Source organism: Nannospalax galili, unplaced genomic scaffold (genome assembly GCF_000622305.1).
Source record: "Nannospalax galili isolate Female #2095 unplaced genomic scaffold, S.galili_v1.0 scaffold312, whole genome shotgun sequence".
NCBI lineage: Eukaryota > Metazoa > Chordata > Mammalia > Rodentia > Spalacidae > Nannospalax > Nannospalax galili.
The window spans coordinates 3763281-3777814 of NW_008335967.1; the positions used below are offsets into that span (position 1 = coordinate 3763281).

The window sequence follows — 14534 nt, forward strand, 5'->3', positions numbered from 1 at the left end:
ATGGGATGGGGTGATATGGGAACAGACTTTAAGAAGTCTCCTTGCTGATTGATGTCTGTATGTTTTATATCTTCAATTTTATTAAATTCAGATAATGTTAATGAGCATCCAAGAGGTAAATGGGGATGTGATCCAAGCAGTGCTCCATGGTGGAAAAGATATGCCACACCCCTAGAAAAGCTATGGGGCACCCCGTACATTGCTATCCTAAACAGTGCAATGAACTTGCATCCACACACATCCATTTTTGGCAGTAAGTGCTGTTTAAAAACTCATGTTTTTCAAATTTTCTATAATGAGCATGAATTGCAATTTTTAAAGAATATAGCAGTTGATGAATACAGAATGTAGATTTTAAAATTCTGTCCCATTCTGCTTAGTTTATAAATGTTGGTAGGGCTGCTGGAGTTCTGGGTTGCTTGTTTTGTTGAAGTTCTTTCTCATTGATTACAGTAAGCTAAGGCAGAAACCTTTTAACTCAGTTTTGCACCTCAGCACCAAGATTGTGACCCAGAGCAGGTGGCTAAAATCACAGCAGTAAGATTGGTGGATTCATGAAATGTGGGGCCCTGTTGAATGTGTATCTACTGGGGTAAGGAGTTCAAAGTAGTCCTTGGATCTTCCTTTTGTGTTTTGTTTTGAAACTTAAGCACAGGAAACAGACTGTCATGAAGAGAATAAAATGGAGAGGAATAATTTTGGAGGGATTGCTCTGCTTTTGATTTCGTTTTTAAGTGTGGAAGAAGTAACCATGATCTCAAGGTACAAGGCTGGGGGGGGGGCAGGGTCTGTTATACTTGGCAGAATATGCCAGATTGCATAGAGAGCTAGCGCTTATTACTTTCAAACCAGAAGAGATTAGGAGAAACCGAAGCTGGGATCTCTCTCTCTCTCTCTCTCTCTCTCTCTCTCTCTCTCTCTCTCATCTTTTGTTGAGACAGGATCTCATGTAGTCCAGTCTGGCTTTAAATTTACTATGCAGTTGAGGATGGCCTTGAACTTCTGATCCTCCTGCCTCCACCTCCCAAGTGCTGGGATTAAAGGTGTATGCCACCATGCCTGGCATGAAACTATTTTCTTAATGGGAGAATAGTTCCCAAAAATCAAGCTATTGATATGAAAGGGCAGAAAAGAAAGCATAGAGAAGCTCTGTGTGTGTGCAATGCCCATGGAGGCCAGAAAAGAACACTGGATCTCTTGGAACTAGAGTTCAGACAATTGTTAGGTGTCATGTGGATGCTGGGAACTGGGTGCTAGTGATCTTAACTGCTGAGCCATCTCTCCAGCTCCCTGCTCCCATTTTTATTTTAAATGAAGGAAATAGAGAAATGGGGAACCTATTGTAAGATTTCAGTTCTCTGAGTAAGTTGTTTAAAAATGACAGTAGAGTCCAAGAAAGAACTCAGTCCACAATACAGAGGATTAGCAAAATCAGACAAACAGACAAGGAAGCAATCATGGGGCTCAGAGAAATGGGGTTTAATCAACAGTTTTCACAAAATACAGTTTCACCTGAAGGTCTCAGAAGAAGCAAGAGCAATTTTTTAAAAAGAGGTATAATAAACACTAATCAGCAGTGAACCTCAGTGAAAACCCACTGGGGAACTCTGACAGGAGCCACCCCTTTGCAGAACCTGCAGTCAGGTGGCAAGAACCTGTGGTCTGGGTCTTGGCTGTTACCTACCTGGTCTTGTTTCTGACACATCAAATACGTAGGATGGTCTATCAAAGATGAGAGGAAATTCGTTTACTGGGCTTGTTAGGATAGAAATATAGATGTTATCTAAAAATGGAAATAGGAACAAATTGAAACCACAATCCATACTGTTCAGTGAGCATTTTGAAATCATCTGAATGCCGGCACTGGGATGCAGGTAGAGAAGATCTGCTTAAGATGCTTAGCTGTTTGTTCCTTGATAATATAAGCACAGGCCATTATGCAAGTGTGAGATGAGCTTGAGGAGGATTGAGAAGGCAAATGGGGCACTGCGGAATGGGGATGCTGTGGGATGGTATGAATGGGGGATGGTGTGGAATGGGGGACAGTGTGCAATGGGGTACAGTGTGGAATGGGAGGCAGAGTTCTAGGCATGTACAGAAATACCAAGGTATAAAACTCCATGATTCTCTCAGGGCAACTATGAGCTGTTTGGCACAGTTGAAGAAATGGGAACAGGGAGGGGAGGGATGGGAGATGCAGCTAGGGAGTTAGGCAGCAGACAGATGATGGAAGTGCTTGCATGGCAAGCCAAATAGTTTGAACATGAACTTGACAGCTACAGGACACTTTCAAGGAAATGATATAATGACATTTGCATTTCCTGAAAAATCATGAACAGAAATGAAGAAGCTGCATGGAAAAGGAGCAGGACAGAAGACAGAAAGACCCTCCAAACACTCAAGTGCTATTATTCAACCAAGAAAGAGGAGAGGGCTGTTGGAGCCGTTAGTGGAATGGGGAGACACTGCCCAATACCTAGAAATATCCAGCACAGTTAATCAATGATGCTCAAGAGACATGCCATATGAAATAAGTCAAAAGGATACTTGCTTTTGTAGTAAGGAGGGGCAGTGTCTTGCACCTGGATTATCACAGTGTACTTATTCCCAGCTGCTAGATTACTAGGATTTTCATAATCTAGATCACCAATCAGCTAGATCAAAAGAGAGATATTAGATGATATAGGACAAACAGTCCAATTATTGTACTAACATGTATTTTCATACAGCTAGTGGATATGTACATTGTCATCATCCTTTTGGAAAGCATTTTCTGTGCATTTGAGGAACTTGAAGGCATGTGCTCGTCCTTTGTGCACAGCTAGAACTCACCAGCAGAGAGAATCTGTGTCAAAGATGTCCTTCCGCACTATTACCCAACCCACAAAGTTCATACTTTCAATAGTTGAAGAAAAGCACAATACTCAACCTTTTATATAAGAACATCCTCCATTATTTAGCATACTTATACATATACCTATAGTTACAAAGAAACACACAGAAGAGAATCAGGAAAGAAATATATCTAAACATTGACAAGGTTTATTCCTGCAAGGAGCTGTTCTTCTGTGCATCCTGCATTTTCTGTGGTGGACATAGATTAAGAATATAAGAAAAACAGAATTTCCCAAACAATGAAAAATAGAAATTGATTTTGACATGACACTATAGCTCTCTAGGGGTTTGGGATGGGAGGTGAAAAAGGAGGCAGGTTGAGGAAGAGGATGGGGGGTGGCTGACTCCCTTTCCCAAGGTCTTACCTTTGCCATAAATGTCCCTGAGACCCACCCACTCCCTCCTGGCCTTCCTTTCTGCTCTTCTTCCCACACTGTACAGCACCGGCCCTGTGAGTAGCGGCCTTCCAAGGCTGGCTGAGCCCTGTCTTTTGTCTGCCCTTCCAACTCCACCTTTGCCCCGTGTGTGCTTTCTTCATCCTCCTTGCTATACTCTCTGTGGTGTCTCTGGTGGTTCTGTGCTGCAGACTCTATCACGACACACTCACGGCCCTGGTTTCTCTCCCTTGCACCTCATCTGAGGAGTGAGCACAGAAGAGCTTGCACATAGAGGGCACTAATGTATCTAGAACGGCCCACTAAGCAGGCACACAAAAGCAAGCCACGCAAAGCAGAATCCAGTCCTTAGCACCCCCAGCACAGCTCTGCATAATGAATGATGCTGGAGCCTGGGTAAAATAAAGAGCTGTTGGGAACACAGAGCCACTATTAAGTCTGTCAGTTACAGTGGCTCTGAGAGAGGGCTGCCTTGCAAATTTCTCTCTAGGGGTAGCAAAAGCACTCTGCATGTTGGACCAGCTTCCCCGGTGCCCTTTTAATGATGCAATGACCATAAACTGACCACAATTCTCCCAGAGCCAGCTGGATCCTGTGAAAATCTGTGGCTGCTCCCTACTCCAGATGGCATGGTGAAGTTAAATTTGTTGTTTGGAGCTTCGCTGTCATCATCAAAGCAGAACTTGTTCAGGTCCAGAAGCAACGTCCCGTTGGCTGCATTTTCAGTCAGCATAATGCTGGCAAAAAGACACAGTTCAATATTTTCCCCCAACACATGGCAATGGAGTGTGCCTTCTAACCTAGGCCCTAGGCTAGACACCTCTACTTCATTATCAATTGCACAAGTCCGTGGCTATCACAGTATCCTTCTCATTGGTCTCCCCACTGCAGCCCTTGAGTCCTGTCACACTATTTTTAACACAGCAACCAGAGATGTCCTGTTAAGTGTCAGATGGCAGCAGTCGCTGCCCCCCCACAAAGGCTCCCTCCTGGATTCAGTTAACATCCATCTTTGGATTACAGGACCCTCCTCACCTGCTCCCACTTTGTCTCTCTGACCTCATCATGCCCTAGCTCCTCCTTGTTCATGCTCTTCCCACCACACTGGCCTCCTTGTACATGCTACCAGGCTCTGGCCCTGAGGTCATTGCCCTTGCCTCTGAATGCTCCTCCTACAGATCTCCAGAGTACTCCCCAGAGTCCTAGAGAGTAAAGGCTCAGTCCCAGGATGGTGCTATTGGGAGGTGGTAGAACTTTTAAGAGGTGGAGTCAACTGAAAGGAAGTCAGATCATTGGAGGCATGCCCTCAAAGGAGATTGTAAGACTTTGGCCCCTTCCTCTCTTTTGTTTCCTAGCCTTGAGGTGAGTGGCTTTGCTCCACTGTGGGCTTCCACCATGATTTGCTCCCTTGCCATAGGCCCAGATATGCTGCATATTTTGCTTATTTGATGCTTCCACCTGGAATGAAAGGTCAGTGAGGACAGGCATCATTATCTGCTTTGTCCTTTGCATATTCAATGAATATTTGTTGAGTGAATGGATGACAGCATATGACCGCACAGTTATGAAGAGAATTGAGAGAAATATGAATTTCATCCCATGATTGCACAAGATTATAATTTGGTTAGAGAAAATCCCTGGAGCCCTGCATCCCTTGTCTCCCACTCTTGAAAGATTGGGAATTCCTTGATTTTTGTTCTAGCAGCCTCAGTGTCATAGACAGACATCTCAATGCTTAAGTGTTGTTGACATGAAACACAGTTCTCACTTCAAAGGGAATAGAAGATAGTTTATTTTGGAGCCAAATAGGAGTGACCATGGCTTGGGAACACAGACTCAGGTTTCCCCAGATACCATGTAATACTGTGAAAGTGTTTACATAACATTTTATTAGTTACAGAACAAAGAAAATCATAAATCAAAGTGTTTACCAAACACATGGGTGGGAGAGCCACAGGTAGGTGAGTTACAGCAAAGTGGGAAAGGGTTTCCCACTTCATAGGTTTCAGATGCTATCTGATGACATTCTTTGCTTTTGGATTGGTGGAAGCTCACGGTCTGCTAAGAATATATTGTAAGGTTTTCATAGTCTCACAGATGTTAAGTCAGACACAGGGGCAGTCAATGAATGGCTTTCAAAGGGACCAAAAATAGCCCAAGATAATTTAACTGGTCTGCAACATCTTAATGTGTTAAAACACAAAGTTCAGTCATTTGTCCTTGAAGAATCTTTAATGCAGGTGCAGCTTTTCTTTCTTCTCTTTCTCTTTCATTGAAAAGACATTTATTAAGGGTTAAATTTGAGGTTCCCATCCTCAGCTCTGGTCCGGCCTAGCTTGGTGAGGGGAAATTGAGGAAGGTTAGCTACCAGAGGCTTTAGTTCCTAGAGGGTTATTATTATGTCTCCAGTTTCACAATGGGCACTAGCTTTTGCTGTATAACACACCTGCCCCAAACTTGATGACCTGAAACAACATTTCTCATGATTCTATGGGTGACCTGGAAGCTCTTTTGGTTCTGGTTGGATGTGGCTGGTCTCTTTGGTCACTGGTAGTTGGGCTGGGGCTGGAGGTCTAGGGTGGCCCTGTTCATAGGACTAGAGGTTGGAAGGTCTATTAGTTACTTTTCTGTTGCTGTGATAAAATGCCATGACCAAAGAAACTTAGGATAAGAGTCCATCATGGCAGGGAGGCATGTTCGCAGAGGTGGCTGGAGCAGAAAGCTGGCACTCACATCTTTAAGCAGGCACAGGAATCAGAGAAAGAGTGAAACTGGAAACAGGACATGGCTATGGACTCTCAAAGTCTACCCCCAATAATGTGCTTCCTCTAGCAAGGCTGTATGTACCTCCTGACAATTCCATGACCTTCCCCAAACAGTACCACCAAATGGGGACCAAGTGTCAAATACTTGGAGCTTCTGAGGGACATTCTCATTCAAGCTACCACAGAAGGCAGTTGGACTTTAATTTATTATATTTATTGGGGTGTGCATGTTTGAGTGCATAGGGAAGTTGGAGGACATCCTGTGGGAATTGGTTCTCTCCTTTCACCACATGTGTCCTAGTGATCAAACTCAGGTTGTCAGGCTTGGCAACAAGTACCTTTGCCCACTATGCCATCTTTCCAACCAAGTCTCTGCTTCTTGATATCCTTATTGTCTCTGAGGCTAGCCTATGATCCTCCCATGGAGATCTAAGGGTTCCAAATAGCAAGAGAAGGCAAGGCCAACACACAAGCACTATCTATATAAAAGGCTCCATTGTACCATGCTTGTGAATGTCCCAGTGGCCAAAGCAATTCACATGGTCAAGTCCAGATTCGCATAGAAAGATCCAACCCTCACTGGGAACAAAATCACATTGCAAAGGGATATCACACAGAAAGGAATTTGTGGCTGGTGTTTGCTGCTGTTGGTGGTGGTGGTGGTGGTGGTAGTGGTGGTGGTGGTGGTGGTGGGGTGTGTGTGTGTGTGTGTGTGTGTGTGTGTGTTGGTTTGGCTTGGTTTTGTGATCTATCTCAACAATATTTTGCCTCAGCAGAATTTTACAAAAATAGATGTGGCTGCTAGGAAAATGTGGCTAGAAGACCTTCAACCACAGAACTGTAGCCAGCTATAGGCGCAGCGGCCAAGCTCTGAAAGTCATCCCTAGGATCGCAGCGGCCATATGCAGGGACTGGGTGTGGCAGACACACTAAGACAGGACCAGGTTCACCCTGTCCTGTGAACTCTGACTGGCTGCAGGCCTCCTGATGCCTTAGCATGGCAATTGAGAGCATCTATATCCCTTTTCCCTCCCTTCTTCACTCAGCTACTTCATTCCTGTCTGATGGCCCTGCCTCTTTCAGTTCATTCTCCTCCATTTGCTCCCACAGGCATTCCCCTAATGAAAGCCTTGCACATCCTATCTGGCGTCTGGTTCTCAGAGTGCCCAGACTATCATGTGTAAAGTCTTCATATCCTCAGTACCACTCTACAGCCAAAGTATGCCCCTTCTACATGCCATAGCCTCTTCTTGTGGCAGCTAAAATGGGCCCAGAGTCAGCAGTTATGGAGCAATGGTGGTGTTGAGCTGGGGCAGATAGCATCTGCTTGCTAGAAAGAAGGCAGGTTTCCCCGTGTCTCCACAAGCTCTCCCTGGCAGGGAGTACATCTGCATTTCAGGAGGACTGGATTCAGAGTTCTTGCTCTTGCCTTCACTGCATAGTGCCGCGGTTTTAGTCATAGGTACTTAGAATAGGCACCACTTATTAAATGCCAACTGTATGCTGTGCCATCCTAAGTGCTTTAAAAATACCTCTAATTCTTTTATCTCTGAGATGTTTGTATTCTTGTTCTTATTTTACAGGGGAACAAAGAGTGATTCAGAGGGATTTCAAATCTTTTTTAAGAAAGTTAAAGTCTCCAAGCTTGATTCTCTATTGTCTATGTTAGGGTCATTGTAAACTTTAAGTTCCATCAATAATATCCAGACCATGGATGTGTGGGGATCTGAGCTTTGATTACAATCCTGCAGAACTTGAGAACAGTATCACCTGAAGAATCCAGATTCCTGAAGCTGGACTGAGCTGCTGTGTGTGTGTGCGTGTGTGTATGTGTGCGTGTGCGTGCGTGCGTGTGCATGTGCATGTGTGGTGTGTGTGGTGTGTTATATGTTGCAGGAGATCTACCCCAAGGTCTCTTGCATGCTAAGCAAGTGCTCTGAATGCCATCAACAATCTTGGCATGTTCTCTCATTCTTCCCTAACACTTGGTATTTTTCCCACAAACATGCTATTTGGAAAGCCACCTCCCTTCATTCATCAAGCCCTGCTTCTAAGGAGAGGTGCTGTCCTCCCTCCCAGTTATCAGATCTGTGGGGCCCTCCTTGAGCAAAGGTGACTGTGTCATGAATTGTCTCTTGTTCATGAACAGCTTGCAAAGTGCTTTCAGCCAAATGCCTGACAATTTACAACCCAAACAGAGCTATAGCAGGGCCCTCTACTGGGGCCCTGGTTTCATTCATCACCAACCTGGGAAAGCTATAGGCCCTCAGTGCAAGAGGCGGGAACCTCCTTCAGGCTGCCCTGCTCTACCCACCCACAGCCTGAGCCTCCAACTACCCCCAACTGCTGTCAGTGAATGCCGCCACCCAGCCCACTTGCTCTTCAGTCTATTTGTAGAAACTTTAAAAACCAGAATATTCTAGTGTAAATATCAGAAATTCCAGTGGCACCATTTCTGTTGTCCTGTGATTTTGTTCTGTTTCCATGCTTGGCTTTGCCACAGTAGGGATGGAGAAGGAATTAAGGCTAGGATGGTGGTGAGAACGGGTCAGGCTTTCTTACCATGGATCTGGTATGTTCAGAAGCCACAGTATGCACAGGCTAAGCTCTTGGAGTGGAGATTTCCATTTCCGGGTTTAGAAGGAAGAGGCTTTTCACAGACCCACCTCCCTTCTAGGCTTTCACAGTGCAACCTGAGCATTGTTTAGAGTTAGCTTCAGTTATAAATATAATCAGGGAAGTTACTGACTTAGTGCAATGGCCTTCAGGGCTAATTCGGAGACAGGATCAAGAACAGGAGTCTCTATGGGCTTCATGGATGGTCTAGGACATTTAAAATGTGATTTCACCAGCTGATGTGGAGCACAGTCTGAAAACTATCCTTCCACCACCTCAGGGGGACTCTGGACCATAGGAAGCCAAAATTTTCAGTGAACAGGAATTCACCAAAAGAGAGAAAACAGAGGAGGGGGCTTGCGACAGCACAGTCTGCTCCAGGCATTGATGCTCCTCAGAGCAGGAGAACAAAGAAGAGACAGAAGGCTCTTAGAAGGATAGGATAGGAAGAGAGGAATTTCCCAGGATACACTGCAGCCACTCCAGAGGGCTGGCATAGATATAGATTTTCAAGGAAAGTATGTGACTCTGAAAACCTCTATTCCATCTCTAGGGTCCAGGCTTCCCTTAGCAGAGGATGAGTTTAGTTTATGCATGTGGTGGTGTGGAAGTCACATTCTAATTACCTGTGGTCCCCATCCATGTTCATCTAAGAGATTGAGGGACAGGAATGCTTAGGTTGGGAAAGAAATCTACCCATGGAGTCTGACCTGTGGCTGGGTCAACTATGGGCTCAGCAGGAAGCAGATGGCAAATGGGGATAATTCTAGATTTCATAAAGAGAGGATTACAAAGGGGTACACAGGGCTGGATGGAAATCTCAAGGAGTAGTGCCATCCCTCAGGGCTAATAAGAGTAGCTCATCCTTACTACCCAGAGCCCCTCAAGAGCCAGAAGAAGTCCCTGAAACAGAGACTGCTGTGTGTAGAGGGCTGCCTTATTAGAGCTTAGCCCTTCAGAGAGTGGAGAGGGCACTGGCAATAGGGAGGGAGCTGGGGATAAACAGCCCAGCATCACTATGCTCTTCTTCCAAGGGCTTCCTACTGGCCAACAGAAGGTGGAAGGCAAGGAAGATAGTGGGTGCTGGTAGAGGTCAGCCTTCTGGGGTGCAGGGCAGGGTGAAGGGTGCCAGATGGATCTGGGATGTGTCCAGAACAGACTCAAAGTTATACTGATCCTCTAGCACTCTGCAGGGCATGTCAGTTAGGGTAAAAAAGGAGCTAGTCATAAACATAATAAAGGCATTTATTAGCTATCACTTACCCCCAGATAGTCTTTGTCTAGATCTTTTTGTTTTTTGCATGCCGTACTATGTACTGAGTCTATCCAAGGTCACCTAGAGCAAGCTTGCAAAACCAGTTAAAGTTAACCCAAGAAACTTTTCCCATAGGGCTGTCAAAACAGAGACCTGCTCTGGTCTTCAGTCTCACTCTAGATGCAGGGCAAGTTGCCTACAAAAGTCATTGCTGAGATGCACCCCCTCCCATGAAAAAAATGCCCTCTTCAGACTTCCAGAGACTGACTAGCATGGAGACCACAGATCTGAAGCTAATGTGGAAGAATTCCTAATTTTGTGTCTTTTGGACAAAATAGAGAGACAAAAAGGTATAGCAAGTCAGAATAAAAAGGACTCCATTTTACATTATCATGAATTAATTGTGAGACAAAGAACAAGTCAAAATATAGAAAATAACTCATATCCCACTTATATCTGCATTTTCTCTTTTGTTTATATGCAATTAGTTGTGCAAGGTGAATTAGATGCTTTGTTTGTTTTACGAAAGTACTTGGTTTGATTTATTCATATTATCCGCTGTAGGTTTCTTTGGGAGTTCCTAGTTACTAATCCTGACTCTCAAACATCTATTGCAACTGCTAACTAACAGCATCATCTTGCTTTTGGTGGCAATAAATAAAGAAAAGACACAGTCCAGAGAGAGTCTAACAGGTCTCCATGGGACTTTTCATCAATGGAACAAAACAAAAAATAATTCTAAATACAGTTCAAAAGTGGAGAAAAGAAATAATGAAGAGGAAAAGAAATGAAAGAAGGAAGGAAAGAGAGTAGCAAAAGGAAGACCCATGGGCAAAATTGGACACCCCTAATCTAATTTTTGTAGTGAGTCATTCCCCAAATGCCATCTTTCTTCAATTCCTCCTGAGCTGTATCAGGGAAGCTGAGAGGTTAAGGGCCACATAGGGAACATGTTTCAAAACACAACTACCTGAAGGTGAGCTTTCTGCACATTGCAGGGTTGTCATTGATGTCTTCCACAATGAAGGTTATCTGCATGCGGTTCTCCTGACCTCCGGAGGGTCTGTCCTTCACCAGAACTTCCAGGGAGATGGTAGGATTCTGTCTTAGTTCACCTGCATCTCGGTCTAGCCTCTGGGCTACTTGGATCGTCCCAGTCACTAAGAAGGCAAAAGTTAGAAGGCCAATGAAGACCAAAGGCACAAAGAACCCGGAGAAGCCAGGAAAAGACCATTCTAAACAGGAACTGGTTCACACTGTGAATGTCTTCCATATATATCTTCTTAAAAAGACATGTGAGTGCCTCTATATTGGAGCACCTGAACTGATCCTTCTAGAAAGTTTCACCCTAGACTTCAGAGCTGAGTTCCTGCTGCAGCCTTGTCCACAGCTGACAGGACTGGTGGAGAGCTGACTCTCCTTGGCCCATTGGGTTCTCTTATTGGAGAATTGTAGCCGAGAAACACATTGGAGAATGAGTAAGGCTAACAGTGGAGCTACAGGGAAAGGACCAGAACCCTAGCTGCTAAGATCCCTGGAGCAGTGCTGGTGCATACCCCTCCTCCACCCTGATCACTTGACGCTTTCTGATGAGATGTGCCTCTTTCTTTCTTTCTTTCTTCCCTCCTCCCTCCCTCCCTCCCTCCTGTCCTTCCTTCCTTCCTTTCCCTTTCTCGTGCTTAATTTGATTTGTTTTCATTACTTGGAACCAGAGTCTTGATTAAAATGTATGGGGAGGTATTTCAGAGGAAGAATGCTTGTCAAGCATACACAAGGCCCTGGGTTCACTCTCTAGCACTATAAAAAGCACTGTACTTGTTAAAAGCTCAGTTTTTGCTGGATATGCATGCCTTTAATCCCAGTACTAGGGAGGTGCTGGCAGGTGGATCTCTGTGAGTTCAAGGCTAACCTGGTCTACAGGGTGATTTACAGGCCAACTAGGGCTGCATAGTGAAACCCTGTCTCAAAAAAAAAAAAAAAAGTTTTCAATTTTGCAACACTGGAGTGAACAGAATTCTCAACCAGTGTCGTTCATCCCCACACTATTAATTATGGGAGGTCCTCGATATCAGAGGATTTAAAAGGTTCCAGAGGTAGATCTGTTACTGGTTTTGCCAGCCCATCCTTCTTCCAGCCACTAAATAGGTAAACCTATGGGGCAATAACACAGGATCTTTCTGGGGTTGTTTAAGGCTGGCCTCCCACAAAATCATTACATAATGTGAAATCCTTTGTGGTGACATGGCCATGATTTATGGAGGTAGGACAGTCCAATGACCAAGCAGACAGACTCTGGAGTCATCTGGCTTGGATTGGTATCTCTGCTTCACAACCTATGAGCTAGGGACGTTGCACAGACCACCAAACCTGTCCAGCTATCCATAGGCCCTATCTGTCATTGTGAATGGTGAATGATGTCAGTTATTGGGTTGTAAGTACCTGGGGTGGAATTCATGTGGATCACTCAGATAATGCCTGGTAGATGTAAAGTCTCCACTAAGTTGTCTGTTACAGAAGGGAGGTAGCTCCTTCTCTACACTGAGCTACTCACTTGGGAAAATAGCTGCCAACAATACAGCAAGTTGATCTAGAGAGACTATGTCTAATGTATCATTACTAGTTATTTGCCCTTGAAATGGGACCAGTCTGAATTGAGATTCACTTTAAGTATAAAATACACAACAAACGCTCAATAGTCGATACCAAACAAAGTAATATAAAATACCTCAATACTTTTAATTATTGATTATGTTGAAATGGTAATAATGTGAATCTTGGGACTAATTTTATTTTTTTAATGTGACTACTGGAGACTGAAATTATACATCTGCTTTCATTCTACTGCAGCGCTGGTATAGATCCTCTCTTCAGTATCCTTGAGAAGGTGAGGATGGGGCAGGAAGCCTCTGCACCCTCACAGGTCCACCTTTCTCAGAAGTGATAGGGCTTAGGGCATGCTACCCCACAACATGGGCCCTTGGCATTTCAGATGAGGGCCTCTCGGCCCTTCTGTCCTTCTCCTCTGGAACAAGCCACCAGACCTTCATCTGAGAGATGCCTCACCTAGGCCCAGAGGAAAAGGGCATCCTCATTTAGGAAGACAGAGACACCTGAACATCAGGCCCTGCTCAGTTCCCCCCAGTTTCATACACTTGCTTCCCTAGCCATAGCAATCACTTCACTTTCTCATTCAATTGAGCATAAAAATTGCCATTTTCCAGCCAGGTGTGTACTGTAATCCCAGCACTCTGGAGGCCGAGGCAGGCTATGAGTTTGAGGCTGGTCCAAGCTACTTAGTGAGTTCCAGGCCAACCAGAGCTGCAGATCAAGACCTTGTCTCTAGTTAATTAATAATAAATAGAAGCTGGAGAGATGGCTCAATGGTTAAGAGCACTGGCTGCTTTTGCAGAGGACCCAGGCTCTCTGTACTTGCATACATGCAGGCAATACACTCATATACATAAAATATGCCTGCATGTACGTGTGCCTGTATTGTGCAGTGGTCACAGAGGTCAGAAAAGGGCATTGGATCCCCCAGAACTGAAATTATGGATCGTTGTTAGTATCCATGTAGGTGCTGGGAACTGAACCTGGGTCCTCTGAAAGAGCAGTCAGTGCTCTTAACTGTTGAGCCATCTCTCCAGTCCCAAAATAAAATTAATTTTAAAATAAGTAAAAAACAAATAAAATAAAATATAGTTTCCCCTGTATCATTGAGTCTTCATTTCTGAAGTGTCCTCTGTCATAAAACAACTGAAATAAGTATTATGCTTTTTTTGTTAATTTGCCTATTGTACACATAGGTATAGATATTCGAGTTTTATTTATAAGGGTCTCAACTATGATCTTAATGACAGGTGAGAAAAGAAATCTACCCCCTTCCATAAAGGTGAAGGGTAACCTATCTGTTTATATTTTGTCCTGATCAGTCTCCACAACCCTGGTGCCCGCTGCCTTTAATACATCTCTTCCCTGGCAACTAAGGATGAGCCTAAGCAGGAAGGCAGGCCCCAAGCCAGAAGACAGCTAAAAGCATTGTAAAACCACTCACGTGGCTGCATTAGAGGACACAGGATAAGGTGACTCACACTGATCTATCACAAAATAGCTGCTGATGGTAGTGATGCTGTAGAGGAGATAGCTGGGAAAGCCGGTGTCATCAGGATCCACTGCCGTGATGTTTGCTACTATGGTTCCTGGTCGCAGTTCCTCTGGAATGGAGTATACTCTCCTTGGACTGGAACAGAAATATCATAGATGTGGCTAATTTGCAGAGACAGGGAAGGGTGCATTCTAGGCAGTGGTTATTTCGGTGAGTGCTAAATATAGCACTGAGCTGCTGGAGTTGCATCAACATGCGTGGAGTACATGGCAGCTGAAAAGAGGGGTGGCTGGCTTTTGTATTTCCAGAGATCATATCCTGGTGGATGCAAAAGAAGTTCCAGGCTGTTACTGCAGCAATTTCCATGGGCACAGCCTCTGATTATGCATGCCTGCCTGATGCCATTTCCTATCATTAACATCCTTAGCATAAAAATATTTCAGCTACCTAGTCAGCTTCTCTCCTCCCAATTTTTGTTCAAAAGTTGCCTGGATTCTGTTAAAAAA

The 14534-nt window shown here is 44.4% G+C and overlaps 1 protein-coding gene across 1 annotated transcript in view; it reads right to left on the reverse strand.

The window, feature by feature from the left end:
• The window catches only part of Cdhr3 (cadherin related family member 3), a 64810-nt gene that overhangs the window by 15708 nt on the left and 34568 nt on the right, over positions 1-14534 (reverse strand). The window contains exons 7-11 of the mRNA XM_008830788.1: positions 14015-14163; positions 10897-11086; positions 3856-4027; positions 2552-2654; positions 1685-1783 (exon numbers count right to left, since the gene is read on the reverse strand). Of these exons, the coding sequence (XP_008829010.1) occupies positions 1685-1783; positions 2552-2654; positions 3856-4027; positions 10897-11086; positions 14015-14163 (713 nt within the window). The remainder of the gene's footprint in view (positions 1-1684; positions 1784-2551; positions 2655-3855; positions 4028-10896; positions 11087-14014; positions 14164-14534) is intronic.